This window comes from Cyanistes caeruleus, chromosome 5 (genome assembly GCF_971803275.1).
Source record: "Cyanistes caeruleus chromosome 5, bCyaCae1.hap1.1, whole genome shotgun sequence".
Lineage (NCBI taxonomy): Eukaryota > Metazoa > Chordata > Aves > Passeriformes > Paridae > Cyanistes > Cyanistes caeruleus.
This window is the reverse complement of record NC_141705.1, coordinates 41,301,248-41,320,223: the sequence shown is the minus strand read 5'-3', so window position 1 is coordinate 41,320,223 and position 18,976 is coordinate 41,301,248. Positions and strand designations below refer to the sequence as shown.

The 18,976-nt window shown below is 34.9% G+C and overlaps 1 protein-coding gene across 4 annotated transcripts in view; it reads left to right on the top strand.

Moving 5' to 3' along the window:
* Nucleotides 1-18,976, top strand: part of GLRB (glycine receptor beta) — a 49,016-nt gene that overhangs the window by 10,008 nt on the left and 20,032 nt on the right. For all 4 annotated transcript variants that reach the window (XM_086891184.1, XM_086891182.1, XM_086891183.1 and 1 more), the window contains exons 3-7: nucleotides 3,622-3,728; nucleotides 5,942-6,009; nucleotides 12,476-12,705; nucleotides 16,017-16,099; nucleotides 18,751-18,891. In XM_086891184.1, coding sequence (XP_086747310.1) covers nucleotides 3,622-3,728; nucleotides 5,942-6,009; nucleotides 12,476-12,705; nucleotides 16,017-16,099; nucleotides 18,751-18,891 — 629 coding nt within the window. The remainder of the gene's footprint in view (nucleotides 1-3,621; nucleotides 3,729-5,941; nucleotides 6,010-12,475; nucleotides 12,706-16,016; nucleotides 16,100-18,750; nucleotides 18,892-18,976) is intronic.

Here is an 18,976-nt window from a genome sequence, read left to right as displayed (position 1 = left end):
TCTTCTCAGTAGCTATTTCAACCACTTCATTCAAAGTGACCTTTTAAAGTAGCAATTACTGAATCTCAATGCTTCTCCTCCTAACTCAAAGCAGCCGATGTCATTGTATTTCACTTGGTTCTCAGATAAGCAAGGACAATGTGCTTATACACTTGTGTAAGTTCAAAACACAACCCAACAACTTGTGGAAGATGTGATTGTGGTGTTCTTTACCAGCAAGCTATGTTGCCATTGTTCTTCCCATCACTGTCTTCCCAATGCAATAAATCTCCTTTGCCCAATTTTTGGATGGCTTTTTAACAAACAGCCTGAACAGACAGTAATATTAACATACTTCTGCAGTGCAGCTCAGATCTCACAAAACTACCACTTTATTCCTCTTACTCAAAGAGATAAATAAACCTGTCAGCTGTATTTGGCTTTCTTTTGCTATTTGTTGCTCACTCATTTAATATCTTGAACTTTTTCCTCTTTTCCTCATTACTTTTTATGAGCACCTGTATTTTATTTATGTGTCCATGTTATCCCATGTAGTTCAGATTACTGTTTTCACTATTTAACAAACTTCTTTGTGCACCTCATGACAAAAATTAAAAAAAGGTATTTAAGTTTGTTCATTAGTTGTTGCTTGGATTTGTTTTCATATTTCATCATAATGGACATACTTAGCTTAGAAAGAAATCTTATTTCAGTCAGTATTAAGGAGATTCTTTTATCAATGTAGTTTTTGTAGGCATGTGATGCAGATGTTTTAAATGTTAATATTTGTGACTTGCAAGGAAGCAGTGCCATGAACCTTTCTGTATCAGTTAAATTGTGGCATACAGAGTGTTTGCCTGCCTTTTTAATAGCTAAATGAACATTCTTTTCTGAATTGCTTTTTCTAGAAAATGGAAAATAATCTTGTTTTTCTTTGGTCCAGCTAGTGGTAATAGCAAAAAAAGCATACAAAGCTGGTTTATGATATTTCTATAGCAACCTCTGCATTGGTAAAGGTCATTGCTGAAAACTGAACATGTCTCAAAATTACAGAATGGAATAGAATTGGAATGGAATGGGATAGAATAGAATAGAATAGAATAGAATAGAATAGAAATAGAAATAGAAATTAGAATAGAATATAATAGAATAGGAATAGAATAGAATAGAATAGAATAGAATAGAATAGAATAGAATAGAATAGAATAGAATAGAACAGAACATTTCAACTGGCAGGGACTTATAATGATCATCTAGTCCAGCTGCCTGACCAAATGAGGAAATAAATTAATTATTTTGCATAATGATACAATTCTAAGTAAAATATAAAAACTTGTAAACTCAGCCCTGGAAGTATTGTTTGAAAGCATTGTCAATTTTTAGGAAAGGAGTAAGAACAGATATTCCTTTTTTAATTGCTCTAATTAAAAATTACCAGAGGCTTATTTAATACAGGACATATAGTTCTGTATACATAACAGCAAGTTAGCATATGCTGCTAAAAGTAAACACTTCTTTGTTTTATTAGAAGACCAACTATCTCTGGAGAAATTCTGCTGGAACAATTAGCTCACCTCTGTGGTTGTTACAGATCACAGAGGTTTTAGTGTGTTTACTGCAAGAGGTGGGTGGGGAATTATTTACTTCAGCCTCTTAATGCTGCTCCACAATTCTTTAATTTTCCTGTAGTTTAAGCTATCCTCCTGAATGCATGTCTTGGTAGGTAAGTCTCTGTGTAGTCTTTGGAATGCATACTTATCCTGCTAATTACCGTTGAGTAGTCCAGAATTTCAATGAGGATTTAGTGCCATTTTATTGCCATATTTTTTCCTCGTTTATAGCATCAAGCAAATACAAGAAAATAGCTAAGCATATATGAAGCTTTAGGTTTCAGAAGTATCCTGAATTCAACAGAGAAAACAGAAATCTGATTTTTTTTCTGAATGATAAAATGCTCAAAGGGTGTCAAGGAGACTATGATATAATAAAATGAAGTTATGTTTTCATAAATTGTTGACATGTTTTTAATAATAGGGAACTCCTTCATAGTTTTATTTATAAATGTTTTAGTTGTTAAATGTTAACTGAGGAGATTAGATCTCTTTGGGAAGTCATAGTGAGTGCTACCAAGTCAGCAGAGCTGACTCTCTTTTCCCTTACTGTTTGAGTAAAACAAGTTGTTTTTAAAGGTGAGGTTATTACTAAATAATAAATTAAATAAATAAATAAATAAATTCAAGGGCTAGGATCTGGTTTCATCTCCAGTTTTCAATCAAATACTGATGTCATTTCTATGCTGAAATTTATTAATTAATTGGTTTCCCAGTAATGAATAAGGAAAATGCTGAAAAGGAGCTACCATAATTGGACATTTTAAAATCAGGAGGTCTAATAGATTCATGCTGTTTTATTTTGGCTTTTTTAACTGGTCAAAAACCTTCTGTAGAGTTAATTTTTTCTTCAACAAATGTCTGAATAAGTCAGAAATCCCAGAGGACATGAAGGAAACTGAAGGATGAGAGGAAAAAAAGCAATGAACTGAGATGTTATACAGAATAACCTGTAGGTCTGTCAAGCCGACATTGGTATGGGAAAGAATAACGAAAAAAAGAAATTACAGGGTGAAGAAGGCAACAGCAGCTGATACTGATTATGGAAAACATTTAGGAAGTAAACTTGATCATTTTTAAAAATACATTCATGCATTAGTTTGGAAGAGGTGATAAAGGTGATGCATATGACTTATACCTCTGTAAAGTGTTTGTCTTATCATTACATGGCGTCCTGGTTACTGAATTATAATAACAGAAAGACAGCAAAGTAGTCATTAAAAGGATGGAAAAGTGATTATGAGACAGAGTTCAAAACTGGAAACAGTCACTGAACAGGTTCTGGAAACATACAAATTAATTTCCATACCATTACAAGCCTGCTTGGCATTTAAAATACCTGGGGAGGGCACTGACGCACCCGTATTGCTTTTTATTACACTCAATTTCATGTACTCTTGTAGCTACATTTACCTGTCACAGGTTCTTTTTGATTGTGGGAATGGTTTAACACCCAGAACAATAATGGCAACATAATGAAGATGTTTAAATTCCCTCTGCAAAACCAGAGTCCAAGGCCTTGTTTTCTGCAGCAAAGCTTTTATTAGCACTTGACAATGAGATTATGCAATCCTCCAGCTCTGGGTGGAATAGCTGGCACTGGCATGTGAGAGCAGGAGACTGCCAAAAGCCTCTGCATGGTTTGGCACCTACAAAGTGGCTGTCAATTTGCTAAGGTTCCTAATCAGACAGTCACTAAAAATAGTTCAGGTGGCTGCTTTCTACTGATGAAGAAATCATGTCCCTCTGCATATTTTTGTTAGGAGGGAATGGAACAATTAGTGAATCGTAGTTTATTTGCTTCCAAGTTTACAGTTAGGAGTGTGTCAAAGAGCATTTGTTTATTACACAAATAGTTTCCTGAAAAATACTGAAACTTCTCAAGGTAAGGAAGACTATATAGTATAGCACTTGAAAATAATAAACATTTTTTACTTGTGAAATGGCATTTATTGCATTACTTTGAAATCACTTCAGTTTAAGCATGGAGTTGTTTCTGTCTTGATAGTAACTAATGAACTTTTTTTTACAGGCAGCAATCAGCTGAAGACCTTGCAAGAGTACCTGCCAATTCTACCAGCAATATCTTGAATAGATTATTGCTCAGCTATGATCCCAGAATAAGGCCTAATTTCAAAGGTTAGTCAGATATTTCAGCCTTTTTGTTTAATATTTGGATTTTAATGTTTATTTTTTTTTGCATCCTTTAAGATAACTAAAAAAAAACTTGGGGTCAGCAGTATCAGTATTAGAAAACTATACAATTATTAATTCCTTTAAAGATATTTTAGATATAAAGCTTACACGCTTTGGGAATTCATAGGGAATTTATAGGGAATGCATTGAAACACATTTTCTTCTATTAAAACATCTCCCTGGTAGTCAGATGTTGCAGGATTCTTCTGAGTAAGCAAGTGTGAATCCTTACATATGCAGAAAAAGTTGGAATACATATTCTCTGCAAAACCTCTAAGAATTCACACAAGTTGGGCTTTCCAGGAATTGATTATTTACCTTCTGAAAAAAGATGTAGACAATGTTATTACATATAGGCAATGCAGTTTACATAAAACAGCTCTTTCATTTTAATTAATTATATGAGCATTAAGAGATATTTTAACATAAATATCACTAGAATGAAAAATTTGGAAATCTTAAATGTATATTGTGCTTTTGAGGAGGCTATTTTCAGTTCTATTTAACAGTTTTATGAACATATTAAACTCAGTTCTCAGCAAGTGTTCTGCTTCTTTCTTACTCTCTGTAGAACTGTATTTATGTTTCCAGCACTGAGTCTTGTCACAAAGAATATATGTCCAGCCTCTTCTCTACCTGTTCCTCAGCATAATCAGCTTGTAATCACAAAGCATGTTGCAGATTTCTTTATATTTTTGATAACCCTTCTGGCAGTCTGGTAAGAGTCAAGACAGAAGGGAAAGGGAGGACATGTAACGTTAACTCAGAGGGAGGTGGAAGAAAAAGAACATTTTCTGACAAATGGTTTGCCCATGTTAAAATGTTCCTCACACATGAGTGATTTTCTTGGATGGCACTTCCTATTCAAATCTGGAAGAGAGAGTACACTCTTGGCTACTTGTGATGTGATGGGTGCTCTGTCACATGCATCAGACATTAAAAGAAATATCGTACCTATTGCATAACCAAAAGCATCACACTTAAGTAGTCTGATTAAAAAAGCAAACCAAACTAATTGGTTTAACTGAAAAAGTGAAATTTTATCTTCATGAATTTCTGGTAACCAAGAGAATGAATTTGAATTTCTGTATTAAATGTACATAAAATATTTTATGCAGACAAACAAGCTATTTGAAGAGGCATATATTACTTTGTACTATATTTAGTACTGTATTAGTCTGTCAAAACAGTATTCATATATTCTTATATCTCTTTTCTGGCTGAAAGTAGGAAGAAACCTGCCAAGAGTTTTTAACAGTGCACATGAGATCAGATACCTGCATCTAGTGGACATCCTGACACTCACACCATAGAGACACTAAATAAAAGTAGTGATCTATAATTAGTTCTTTCAACTATCAGGCCACTTCTCCTTGCTCTGTGATAACTCTCTGTTAACACCAGATTAAATGACTGTCAATCAAATCCCACAGGGTGACAGAGGGCAGATGTAGCAGCTGTCATACCATCCCTCTTCAACTACAGGAATCCTGGCTGTGGAAAAGAGAAAAAAATCCAGGCCATCTTAGTATCTTCACAGCTGCTGACATCTAGAAATTTTTCTTGGCTAATTGGTAGCCATTGTAAAATTGAGAAGCTTTCCAGTTCTGTCATACCAAAGCTAGGTAGCTGCAAAAGATGCATGCAGTAATTTTTACCTGCCTGTGTTTCTACTTTACACATGTATGTATTTTACTTGCACAAAGAGGTCTCCTCTTAAAGCATAGGGAAATTTCTCATTATAAATGATAAACACATAATTTGGGATGATAGATTGTCATTATGATCTTGACAGTTAAAAGTGTCTGCTGCTAGAAATGTGAATTTCCTCTATCCATTATACTGTGTGCAAAAGTAATACTGGCTTATTCATTCTGAGATAACAGAAAAACATGGAATTCAAAAACTATTAAATTAGATATATGGTCAGTGGAATTCTGTAAGATTAGCTCTCTGGACTAAGGATTTTTATTTTTCCCTTTTTCTTACCATTAGGCTAAAAAGAGTTTTAGTGATTTCTAATGACTTTGAAAACTGTATATATACAAACTTAAAGTTACATTGTGACATTGTGATACTGGTATAAAGGAGCTTTAAATGAAAGATAATGTATCTTTACTGGGTTGTGCAGCTCACTAGAATTATTTCTTTTAAAGGAATTCCAGTCGATGTTGCAGTTAACATCTTCATTAACAGCTTTGGGTCAATTCAAGAGACAACTATGGTAAGAGTGAAATTAAATTCATGTAGTACACATGGAGATTTTCTTATTATACTGAACTTCAGACTGAGGATTATGAACTATAAAATAGAAATAATTGTTGTGGGTGCAGACACTGAGAATTAAATTACTGGGGTTAGTGATTGACTGACTGTGTTTTATGCCATAGACCTAAACCTATTAATGTATTTCACTTTTTATACGTCCACAGATTATTTTGGCTTTAGAATCTGATTTACATGAAAGGAAATCCATGGTTTCTAAGATGTAAGAGGTAGAACAATTTCCATAAGTTATTACGTTCATTGGAAGAACCCATTTGGTCATATGAGTTAAAGATCTTCCTGAGAGTTGCTACAGAGGTTGCTTGGTGTGCTATTCAAAAACCCCAAACTACTAAGACTGTAGATGAGAAAAAAAGGACACACATAAGGATGAAACGTAGAGGTTCTTTGTCTTATGTGGATCTGAAGATGGAAATAAATTGTGGAGGAATAGAAGGAGCGGTAGTAAAGGAATAGACTATCAATGACCATAGCCTTACTGCTGTTTATTTACTGCATGGGAAAGATAAACTGGGGAATGAAGTTTGAAGTAAAAATGTGTTTCCAGTTCAGCCAGAAAATTTCAACATAATCCTCATTATAATTTTGACTTCTTTTGTTTCTTTGGGAAATAAAATCCATTTCCAAAGATGAGTTGCTTCAGCAAAGCCCTTTCTGGTATTCTGGGACTTGAAGATCTCTTTTTGTCCAGGTGTTTCCAATAAATACTATCAAAAATATTGCCAAAAAAAATGCATTTAGTTATTGAAGATGTTCTGACCTGATCAGGTTTTACTTTTGTGTAAAAAAGAGGGGAATGCACCATGTTGTGCCAGTACATGGAAAGCCACAGCCAAGACATGCACTGAGTGGGAGTTCTGAGGCATTCCCTGATTGCTTTGGTGATCTGCTGCATCTAAAGCATTGAGGCAGTTCCAAAAATCAAATTGCCTTTTCTAATGCTGTGACTAAGGCAGCATTCTGACTCATAATGGCAGAGAAGCAATAAACCACAATACCACTAATAAGCAATAAACCACATTTTTTTGTTGTTGGATGTAAGTGCCCACTTAAAATTCAGAACCAGCTTACATGTTACCCTAATGAAGTTTCAATAGGACTGCAGAACCGCTCCAAGTTGAAAATAAATGGTGGCTGGAACAGTTTTGAACAGCTTGGCGAGAAATTTCTGTTTCTTTAGCTAGCAGAGATTTATGTTTGATTGCAAATGATATTAAGTCAACTAATGGCATTAGTGAGAAGTGATATTAAAACAAAAAAAAAGTAATTTTGCCCAAAAGGCCATGAGATTTATTTCTGAAAACAAAAGGAGGACTCAAATTTAAAGAAGGGCAGGGAGGAAGAGCAGGAAAGTAGAACTGAGATAAGTGTCTTAAGATGCCAAGTATCTTGATGGTCCTTTCAAGTTTCTGAAGTTAATTGCATGCTTTAAAAAGTGACTTTTAAAAGGCTTTTTTACAATTCACCCAGATTCAGATAGTAACAAAACATGAATGTGAGAGATTTCTCCCCGTCAGCCGCTCAAAAAAAATAAAAAAGTACACTCTTTGCAGCCATGTACGTATGCCTGACCGTGCCTTCCTGACGTGGTCTCTCACAAATTTACTAGGACGTGCTGTATGATAAGTCATATTCTCCTCCATAATTCAGAACTTCAGATACCATCCTTACATTGTTTTATGCTTTTATTTTGACTTCTATGTCTAGTTGATCACTATGATAGCTAAGCATGTTTATGTGAAATTTGAGTTACTTCTTGATTGGCTTAATGTAATACAGGAAGCACTGACAAAATTAACAGTTAATCTGTTCTTCCATGTATTACTTCGAAAATTTTTCCTGCTGCAGTGGTCATTGGATTTTCAGGAATCACTGCTCTCTTGGGGATGGGTTTGTACTTGTCTTCAAATGGTCTGGGTAACACACCAGATAGTAGAAACTAATCCCTTAGAATAGGAAAAAACTTCTACTTCCAGAATCACAGGAAAAATATTTCTTGGAGGTGAGGCACCAAGCCTCTGATCAGAAGGATCAGAGGGGTACCAGAACTACTAAGTTCTGAAAAGGAGACATTTGCAAAAGTACCAGAAATGCTGAAAACATTCCTTGGTGTTGGAGAAGGGAGTGGCTGGCTACATTTCTACTGTCTCTGGTGTTGGTGAGAATCATGAGGAGTATTGATTTATAGACTGTCTCTAAAATTACCAGAAGCTCCTAAACTGCTTGGAGTGATATCAAAATTTGTGAAATAATATATTTCTAAGTATTTCAGTCAGTGAATTATTGTGATGATGCTTTGCTCTCTACTGTTGGCTGTAGTAATTGAACTCATAAATTTTTACAAAGTCTGTGTTGGGGTAAAGCCATGCTAAAGCAATGATTCTTTTGTGTGATGGAAGTGTGGGGAAAAATAACAATGGGTACCAGATGACTGGAAGAGAGGTCATGATAGAAGGCCCAACAAACAAATGTGTAGAGTGACAGTGAGAAAAGGCCTTGCTTGCTGACATTTTGGTCCTGTGATTATTATATTCTTAGCTATGCAATTGGCTCATCCTCAACAAAGAGTTGAGATTAGCTCTTCTGAGGTAGAATCCATTAGATTTAAGAAAGGAGGGAATTTCTTTATAGAAACACAGCTACATGTTTGAAGTAACTATTTTAAAGCAAGAGTCCCCATTTTGTGGGTTCTATGCCCAGAATCCTGTATCACTTTAATCGAGCCCTTGTGAAGTGTCTGAAGGGCACATATTTGCTCTGTGTCTAGAAAGGATAGTGCTCATGTTGTGTTGTTTAATATTGGAGAGAATTGCAGTACTTCCACATCCTTAGCAAGCAAGTTTTCTGAAAAAAATAAAAAAAAAAAAAGCAAAAGAACTAGTGAACTACAGAGGGAATCAGAATTTGTACAGATAAAAAGGAGAAGAGCTTATACCAGAGCTGCTGCCTTTCAATTAGCTCTCTTTATCATGACTCCTGTAACTTGTTTCCTTCTATATCATTAGGCCACTTGTCAAGGACCCCATGTTAGCTCTGCTTCTGAGTTTGCACACATTTTTTTCAGACTGCAGATTTGTGGCATAATATGGTGATAATGTCACATTTAGAAGCTGTTTTAAACTGGATGACCAGTCAAGGATTCCTAGGTATAGGGAGTTTCTGGTATAAACACCCGTAGTACTACGATATTCTTTTCTGTGATGATGATCTTTCTGTCTACAGAATCTGTGTTCAAGGTCTTTGCTTGCAGTGTGACCTTTCTTCACTGACTAAATGACAAAACACCACTTCTCCCTTCTCCTCTATTTAAAAACCTCTCAGAAATGTATTTTTAATATTTTTGACTATAAAAACTATTCGGTTTCCATATTTTAATCTTAAAAATGACATTTTCTACTTCATTGAAAGGAAGCAGTATTATGTTGCCTCTCTTTGTATGAGTGCAGTTTATGTAGTAAGTCTTTCATGATCTCCTGTGTGCTCTATTTTGCAGAGAGATGTATAGGCCATGCTTGCTTTCTAACCTGAGGTGGTTTTCTGGCCACATGCCAACTATTTAGTAGACTTCTGAAATATTTCCTAGAATGCCTCCCAACCTCCTTGAGAGTAACTTGCCTTCTATTGGAGTTGCATGGGAAAACAAAGCCCTGTAGAATATTTCTGTGTTTCTACCTGGCAGGTTCTCCTAGCTCTGATGCTGATGAATATCTCTTCCATCCTCTTCCCTGAGATTCAGGCTTCTTAGTTGCTATTTGACTCTCCTTTTCTATAAAATGCCAATCACTCTACAAATTCAAAAAACATTTGTAAAATGTACACCAGGAAGACCATGTGCTCCACGCATAGTTCTTCTTCAACCCCTGTTTAACCTATTTGTAATATACTTACTGAATCTTAAAATTCGTTGTGCAAATTTGAGAGGACTGGTTACAGACTTCTTTCAAGACAGATTGATACCAGATCTTTGTCTTTACTGCTGCCAGATGCTGTAAGGGTACATGCTCTTCTAAAAAGCAGATCTTTTGCACATTGCTGTCTGGCTAGCCAGTTTTGTATTGTGACATGTCTTTGCTTCCTTCTACATTTTCTGTATTGCCTCAAGTATGTGGTGGCCTTCCTCTCCAATTATCAACATCTCTACTTTGGGCCTGAACCTCCACATTTTAGATTAATGGGAGTTTATTTTCTCTGAGTTAAACAAGGACAGACTCAAGTTCTTAAAATGTTGAAACATCTGATTGTTTGGTGTTTAAGTTAATTCGTAGTAGAGAAAGGAAGGAAATAAAATAGCATCCACCTGATCTTACTTCCAATTCTTATTAAACCAGTGCATTCTGCTTTTCAGTGATGTAAGCATCTCCTTCTACTGAATGGGTAACCTGAAGGCAAGTGTTGGACAATGCTTATCATTTGGCTTTGGGAAGGCATCTTATTTTGTTTAAAATTAGGGTAACACACTTGTTTATGGGGAAATTAAATTCAGTGTAACCAATAGTGTAATGCTTGTGAGCATGAATGGTATGCAGTATTTATCTCATATGGTTCAGAGTAATTTTTTTCACTGAGAGAAGTGCATATGGAATAGGAGCTTCAGCAAGAAGCAAGTAAAGGAAATTTTCAATTATATACATATAATTGAAAAGATGCTTTTTGAGATAATGACCTGAATTCCTTCCAATTATGAAGCTTCTCTATGAGAGACTTCCAGTACAAATTCACTTCATATTAACCATTATTTTTTGCCTCTTAACTTTGGCAAGTCATCATAGGTCTTTGTAGAAATAAGAATCAGACTATGTATATTTTTTCCAAAACCAGCTAACAACAAGTAACAAGTATTTGATTTTGATGCTTTGCTATTCTTTACAATGCAGTAAGGAAAAATATTACGCAGTATAGTGTCATAAAAAAATACTTGGGCTGATTTGACTGGTGGACTGGACATGGGAAAGTGTATTTAAATGTACAGAGCAAATCAACATAATAAATTATTCTTCATGAGGTCTTACCAAGAAGACTCCTTCCAGTTGAAGTTAGCATGGCTGTCTCAACATGGCACCTGCTTTGGACTGTAAATGTAGCAAGTTCAACAAAAGATAATTCAGTTGTATAAAAAAAAAGTGTAAGAGTCATTGACATGTAGAAGCAAAAACTTTATAAAATTAGTTTGTAGGCAGAATCCACTGACAAGCCAAAAATATGTTGAAAGCCTTCACTCACACAATTTTAGAATTTTGCTATAATTGTAGAGCAGTAGCAGTGTTTTCACTGCTCTGAAAGGCACAGCCCTCTCAGAAGGCTTTGTACCTAATAGACAATTATGAAAAAAACAAAGCACACTATAGAAGGAAACTAGAAAGACTGGAGATAGAAATAATCTTGCATACAGAATTTTCATTAATTTGTTTGGGTTTGTTTAACTTCTTTTTAACAATAACTTTATTCTTTCTCTGCATATGATCTGCCTAGTTTACATATACATCAAAAAGGGGTGCTGGCTTAATGTAAGTGTAAAAAACAAAAAGACTTAAGAGATAAGACTGAAAAATCATAGCTGACATTCTAAGTCAGATTCTTCCTTCAGATGCACATCGCTTTCACTAAGGACAGAGCATGTGTAGGGTATCATTTTGCCTTGAGACACATGATACTCCAATTCCCAAAAGCAAAATTAGGTTCTCATTGAGAATGGCTCTACTACTGTCCCTTCTTCAGCCTGAGTCCTACTGATTTCAGAAGATTTCCTCTGTAATGCCTTGATTTTGTCTCTTTGAGATTGATTCTGTTTCTCCTTTCATACTTCCTACATCAGTACGTATGTTGCAAGCTGACATAGGTTTTCCTGTTACCAAGATAGTCTCAGATCACTGATAGAAGGTCTGAGGCTGTATTCTAAGTGTGTAGTATAAAATCTGTTACCTGGCTGGTCTGTTTCCTGCTTTTATAGTGTAATATTTTGCCAGCAGTGTGCCACTTAATCAAATGGAGAGTAAACTGGAATTGGCACTCACAGGATATCCTGATAGAAGTGATATCATGCCTGCTGCCTGCAGCCATTTAGTGTAGTCAAGCTATGGCCTTTCTCTGCCCTGCTGCATGCTTTTCTCTATGCCTGGGTGACAGGAGGCTATTACTGAGGGAATACAAAAATTACTGTGGAGTGGCAATTTGATCCTTTGTTTAAGGAAAGTTGCTATATTCAAAACCATAAGTGAGATGTAATCTGTTTGTAGTAAAGCCTGTTAAACATAACACTTCGTAATGTAATTTGAATAGTGATTACTGTCTTTGTGATAGAAAAATCAGGGCCTAATTTTTTTTTCTGAATCTGATAGAATGGTTTTGTTTCTCTGTGAGTTTTCTGCTAGACTTTTAGTCAAATATTTATTTATTCTTCCCATCAGGATTATAGAGTCAACATCTTTCTAAGACAGAAGTGGAATGACCCCAGACTCAAACTGCCCAATGACTGGAGAGGTTCAGATACACTGACAGTGGACCCAACTATGTTTAAGTGTCTTTGGAAGCCAGACTTATTCTTTGCAAATGAAAAAAATGCTAACTTCCATGATGTCACACAAGAAAACATCCTCCTTTTTATATTTCGGGATGGAGACGTCCTAGTCAGCATGAGGTATTTTATTTATATGCTTCCACTATTTTTTAAAGTGATTTTATATGAAATATATATTCTGTGTTAGCCTTAGCAATGTATTACAATTTATAATTAATGTTTAAATTTATAAGACAGTCTCTAAACAACGCTGCAATAAATCAAGTATGTGTAAAGAAATCAGATGGAAGTGTTTTAAAGCATGTCTGTTGATAGAACTGCAGGTGTGAGAAATTTGAAGTGTATATACATGTTAAGCTAACACACTGAACTAACTAAATTTAAACCCTTTTGATGATTTCTTAGCTTCCTAGAAGCATAATGGAGTGGATAATATATCTGAAATACAGCCTTTAGAAAAACAGTATATGTTGCACACTACTTGAATTTTTATAGCAACTAAAGTAAACCATGATTTCTTGCTAAAGATATAGGGAAAGGCAGAAATTACAAAATTTGTGAATATGTTTGCGAAAAAATCCTGATTAAGTTCTGTGCCTTACTGGATATAATTTTTTTCAAAACACCAAATTGCTGTTCAATTTAATTGCAATTGACATATCCTTTTTTGGTGGTTTATCAAAGGTATACATGATTCCAAAAAAATAGTCATCCATTGGAGCCAGCAAATTAGTTGATTAAAAAGGAGGTCATGGTGAATTACAGATCTGGAGAGTTTATAGTTTGTAGAGATTAGGCTTAATTTCCTAAAAGGAAGTGAATTTTCTTCTGGTGTGCTCTGTAACATATTGCCCTGACAGACACAGAAGTGATTATCTGAATATACTGCAACATTACTTTTAAGAGGGAACCACTCAAGAAGCTAGGTTCACGTGAGCTATTTCTTTCTGGAGTAGAAATGGATAGAAAAAAAGAAGAAACAATAAGAAAGAGTTGGGGTTCTATTTTTTTCATTTCAAAACAGGATGAGAAAAATCAGTGTCAAGACTATTGCTGGCAGTGATGAGAAAAGTAAATACATTGAGCAATCAAAGAATTTCATTTGGCTTGCTCTGAAGGTCTTGGTTTTGATTTCAACTGGTTCCATAGTTTTGAAGTGTGTAGAAATTAATATTTCAAAGTAGAAAATAACTTTCAGCTATGAAAGAAGTTTCCCATTTGAAAGAGCAGATGTTAAATGAAACCTTGAAATATTTTTCAGATATTTTTTCTGGGTTGCAGGTATTTATAAATGAGCTCAATAGCTATGGTTAATGATTAGTGAATATTGAATGAATACTAATGGAAATGTTTCTGATGGAAAAATTATTCTCTGAAAACTTGAAAATAAGAAAACGAGGTTTCATAAAGATAGAAATTATTGTCATCCTCTAAAAATACTGTTTATTTTAATAGCACACTATGTTCTTACATGATATATATGTAGGTAAGATGAATTTTTTAGGGACTGTGGTTTGGTGGCATTTTTAAAATATATAATTTCTATGTCTTGTGTTTCTAGTTTACAGAAATATTATCACATATAAATGAGAGACTCTCCAGTTATCAAAATACCGATATGGAAAAATGTGTATGAGAGAAAGCTCTTGCACAAATAGTTAAGAATTTGGAATCTGAATGCAGAAATAAACAGCTACTGCTCACATCAGGGAAGTAAACAGTAGAGTCCCACAAAAAAAATCTATTCTGTGCTTTTCAACATAAACCATCTGAAAAACTCTGAATTTGCAAGTGTGTTTGATGATACCAAAATATGCAGAACAGTAAAGATAAGAAACAACAGTGAGAACCTCAAATCAATCTAATGTCTAGACAAAACAGTATGGGATGAAGTTCAATGTAAACAACTGTAAATGATGCATGAGGGAAAAAAAATTATTTAACTTCGCATAAAATCTGATTGATCTAGAGTTGGTTATTACCAGCCAAAAAAATTGAGTAGTAATGGGTAGTTCTCTGAAAATGTCACCCAATAGCTCAGTACTATCTGAGAAAGTGAATTGCATTCTTGGAAGTATTAGGGATTAAAGTTATGCCACAGCATAAAAGTATGCTATACTTACATCTTGAATGTAGTTCTGGTCTTCCAGCTGTAGGAAGGGAGGCAGAGATAGTTAAAGGTATGGAACAGTTGAGCAAGGTTGAACTTTTCACACTGGAAAAAGCAAAATACTTGAGGTCTCTAAATTGAAAACGGTCTCTAAATAGAGACCTCTGCCATAGAGGTGTCTAAATTACAAATGGCACAGAGAGAATGGATAGACATTGATTTTTTGCCTTCTTTTACAGTGAAAGAACTATGAGACAGACTGAGGGTAGATAAGAGGTGATTAAAGTGAGTGCAGCTTAGCTATGCTGTTCTTTGCTGGAAGATGCTGTGCATGATGAGGTTTATGTGGTGTTGGGGTTTAACCCCAGCTGGCAACTAAGTACCATTTGCTCAAGTCCTCCTGGCCCCAATGGGATGGGGAGGAGAAGCAGGAAAATAAAGGGCACAGAAGTTGTGGGTCAAGAACCACTAAAAAATTGCAGCAAAGTAAAACAAAGTAAAAGTATTAATGCTAATTGTAATAAAAAGGACAGGGGGAGAGAGACATAAAACCAAGAGAAACAAGTGATGCAGAATAGAATTGCTCACTACCTGCTTACAGATGCCCATCTCTTCCCTGCTGCCTCCCATCTCCTTGTGTACCTGCTCACTGGCAGAGTACAGGAAACTGGAAAGTCCTTGATTTAGGGTAAGCACTACTCAGCAACAACCAGAAAGATCAGTGTGCTATCCATGTTATCTTCATACTGAATCCAGAGCATAGCACTGTGCTAGGTACTAGGAAAAAAAATTAACTGTCCCAGCTGAAACCAGGACAGCTAGATTCAGGAAAGCAGCTGAAAGCAAAACAACTTCTGGGAGACAACAAATCTGTTGATGTCTCTTAAATATGGAATAATCCCTTCTGGTTTGGAAAGCCCTTGAGGTGCAACTTTTGGATGCTGCTGGATATCTGGCAAAATAGCACTTCCAGTTTGCTGTAGTTATTCTTTTTAGAAGTCTCTCATTGGCCAATGGTGAAGACAGGACTGTTCTGTATGGACATTTGATTTGGATATTCTGTGACCTGTATATATTTTGTCTTGTATTAGTAGTTCTCTAATTTGTGAGCTTCTGTGTGTTTAAAACCCTCTCTAAATTTTATTGTCTTATTTTATACTAGAGAGATCTCCAACGCAAACTGCTAATTATAACTTCTAAACTTTCTTTCTGTTCTTTTAGAAGATGAAAATCAAATACCTGTGATTTTTTTCTTTCTCATGGCCATCTACTGCTTACCTGATAGCTCACACTGTTTTAAATATAATTTCTGTATTTTCAGATTGTCTATTACACTGTCATGCCCTTTGGACTTGACCTTGTTTCCTATGGATACACAGCGCTGCAAGATGCAATTGGAAAGCTGTATGTAAATCACTCTGTCCATAAAAGCAGTTCTCTTCTAGGCATGCATGAGATTCAAACAAAAATTATTCTGTTTGTTTCATCTCAATATTTTTAATGAATCATGAAAATGTTTTTAATGAATTATGAAATTTTTACTCACTGGCTCCTACCAATGTACATTTCCCTATCAAAGATATTTCTTACTGTTACAGCACTCTTAGTTTTAGCTTTTGCTATCAACCAGAATGATAACTGATGCCTTTTATAAATTCATTTACAATAAACTGAGATAAATGGAAATATACCATTTGGAAAAAAGAATGATTTTGCCTGGTAGCTTTAACTTCCCCAACCTGTGCTTCTTTGTAGGTTGTTTGGGCCCAATTTATCCTCTTGCATGGATACATTGGTATTGTTTGGAACTCCTTTGATACAGTACCAAAGGAAAAGTGTTTGATGACAAAACAGTGAGATCATTTAGTATCAAACCTTTTGAAAGTGGTTTCAGGATGTGTTGTGGATGTAGTCAGGCATCTATTCCTGGTCTCCAGGTGATTTATCTTACAACAGGGCACACAGGTCACATCTCTGAAGGGCTTCATGCCATGCTGGAAGTTGCAGACAAAAAGTTTCTGAAATCCATCTTCCTTCCCATGCCCCAAGTACATAGGTGTCTCCTCAACTACAGATTTTTCCAACACTTTAATCCTCGGTGATCCCAGTTTCATGGTAATTCTGTTTTCCTGAATAAGGATGAGCATGAAGCAGAGAGAAGGATGGTGACTTGTTCCAGTCTGCTCCTGCTGTAACCTAAAAACTCATTCAGCTCTTGCTCCAGCAGGTCTGGTGGGAAAGGTGAGGTTAGGGAAAGGAAGTCACAAGTGAAGAAAAAGTAAGGTTAACCAAAACTGGGCAGAGTATCACAATAGGGACAAGGATAGCACTAATACTAATATCAATAATAATAATAATAATAATAATAATAGAGTTTTAAAATTTAGATTTTGATTGTCAGCATTTATCTTTAGAATTTTAGTATGTCCACAGTAATTTTGTTCATCACTACTATGTATGTACATTAGCTGAAGTAAACTCTTATGGAAAACCCAAATCAGTTTAGTTTAGTAATATGAATAGAAGTTCTCTCAACATTTCTCAGTCCAGAAAGTCCACTTGCTTTGCAAGTGTTCAAAGGTATAGTCATACACAGATAAACTACTCATTAAAAAAATCATGCTAATTTGATATACTCAAATTCAGTGAATTTACTTCTTTGAAAAGATTGTGCACTAAATTTTCTTCTACCATTTGATTCAGTTATCAAAAGTAGGAAAGGTACCCCTGACTTCCTATCCATCCTTTCAATTTTTTCCCTGTTAACCACTGTCAGTTTTATTCTTAGGTTATTTTCAAATCAATATTTTGTTTTTACTTGCTAAACTTAAAATCAAAGAAGGCCATCAGTTGTTACTAAGATGTTCTCATATATACCGTTATGATCTACAGTTCTATGTATTCTCTATAAACACAATTTTCACTCTCCAGTAATTGCTATCAAACATGACCTTGGCAGTTTTGTGATATGCTGTGTTGGAATGGGGTGAAAACAGTTTTATGAATGAAACATTAAAACAAATTTTTTTAATAGTATAATATATTGTGGAGCTTTGAAACATTGTGATTTTATTAAATTATTGTGAATTGTAGAGACATCACTTACGAACAGTTTAACTTTCTTAATCACAGCTATTTTTCAAAAATTAAAAAGAGTAATCTGATGCCTCCAGAAAAAGAATGGCTCTTTAAATATTTTTTTCAGGCTTTGAACTGCTAAATGATGCATTTCAACTTCATCTTTTTTATGTTTCCTCATCTCTGTTTCCATCTAATACACATTATCTCTATTTGAATTAAGTTAATCTTTAGTGAACAGAAGGTAGCAGAAAAATGACATGTAAAATCATGATTCTGATTATGCATATTTAATCAATATTGCTTTATTCTTTATTGTGAATCTAACTTGCACTGCCTCTCACTTGGTGGTGGTGTATATATTATGATTTGGGCACTCAGAGGTTTGCTGAGGTCTGTCTGTACTCATTAGGTCATGAAGGCACTGAGCTGATTTCTGTAGGACTGCACATCTGCTCTCATTCCTGGTCAAGTATTTCCTGAATGGCAATGCTTTCATGAATCAGGACTTTTAGTCTGAGCAAATAAGCAGTGCGGTTGTCTTACACAAACACCAAGATTCATCATGGTAATTGAGTTGTTAAATTCTTTTGAAGTTACTCAGACTCATAAGTGCTGTTTAAAATTCAGCATTTTCATATTTTGCTGAAGTAGAGTATGAATGAATATGGAGGCTTGAAAGCTGTGGAAAATACAGCTTTGCTTTCTTTGTTTGCAAAGTACACACTGTAACAAATACCTCTTAGTCATCCTAATATTGCTGATAATGTAATGTTTCACCCTCTAACTTCAGCCTACATAAAAATGCAGCTGCAAAATATTTAATTTTTCTATTTATTTATTTGAACAGGAAATGAAAAGACTGAAAGATATACAATACATATATATATATATATACACACACACTAGGTTTTGTTGCAGAGTTTACTGTGATTGAGGTGGTTCTTTAAACAACTGTTATTATTTTGTTTTTGTAGTTGGTTACACGACTGATGACTTACGGTTTATCTGGCAGTCTGGAGATCCTGTACAGCTAGAGAAAATTGCTCTGCCTCAGTTTGATATTAAAAAGGAGGATATTGAATATGGTAACTGTACCAAGTATTACAAAGGCACAGGTAAGTAATATGAGTTATTTCCTTAGTAAAAAACTCTAAGCCTCCTTCAATTACTGTTTGTAGTTAATATTCCAGTCCACATCTT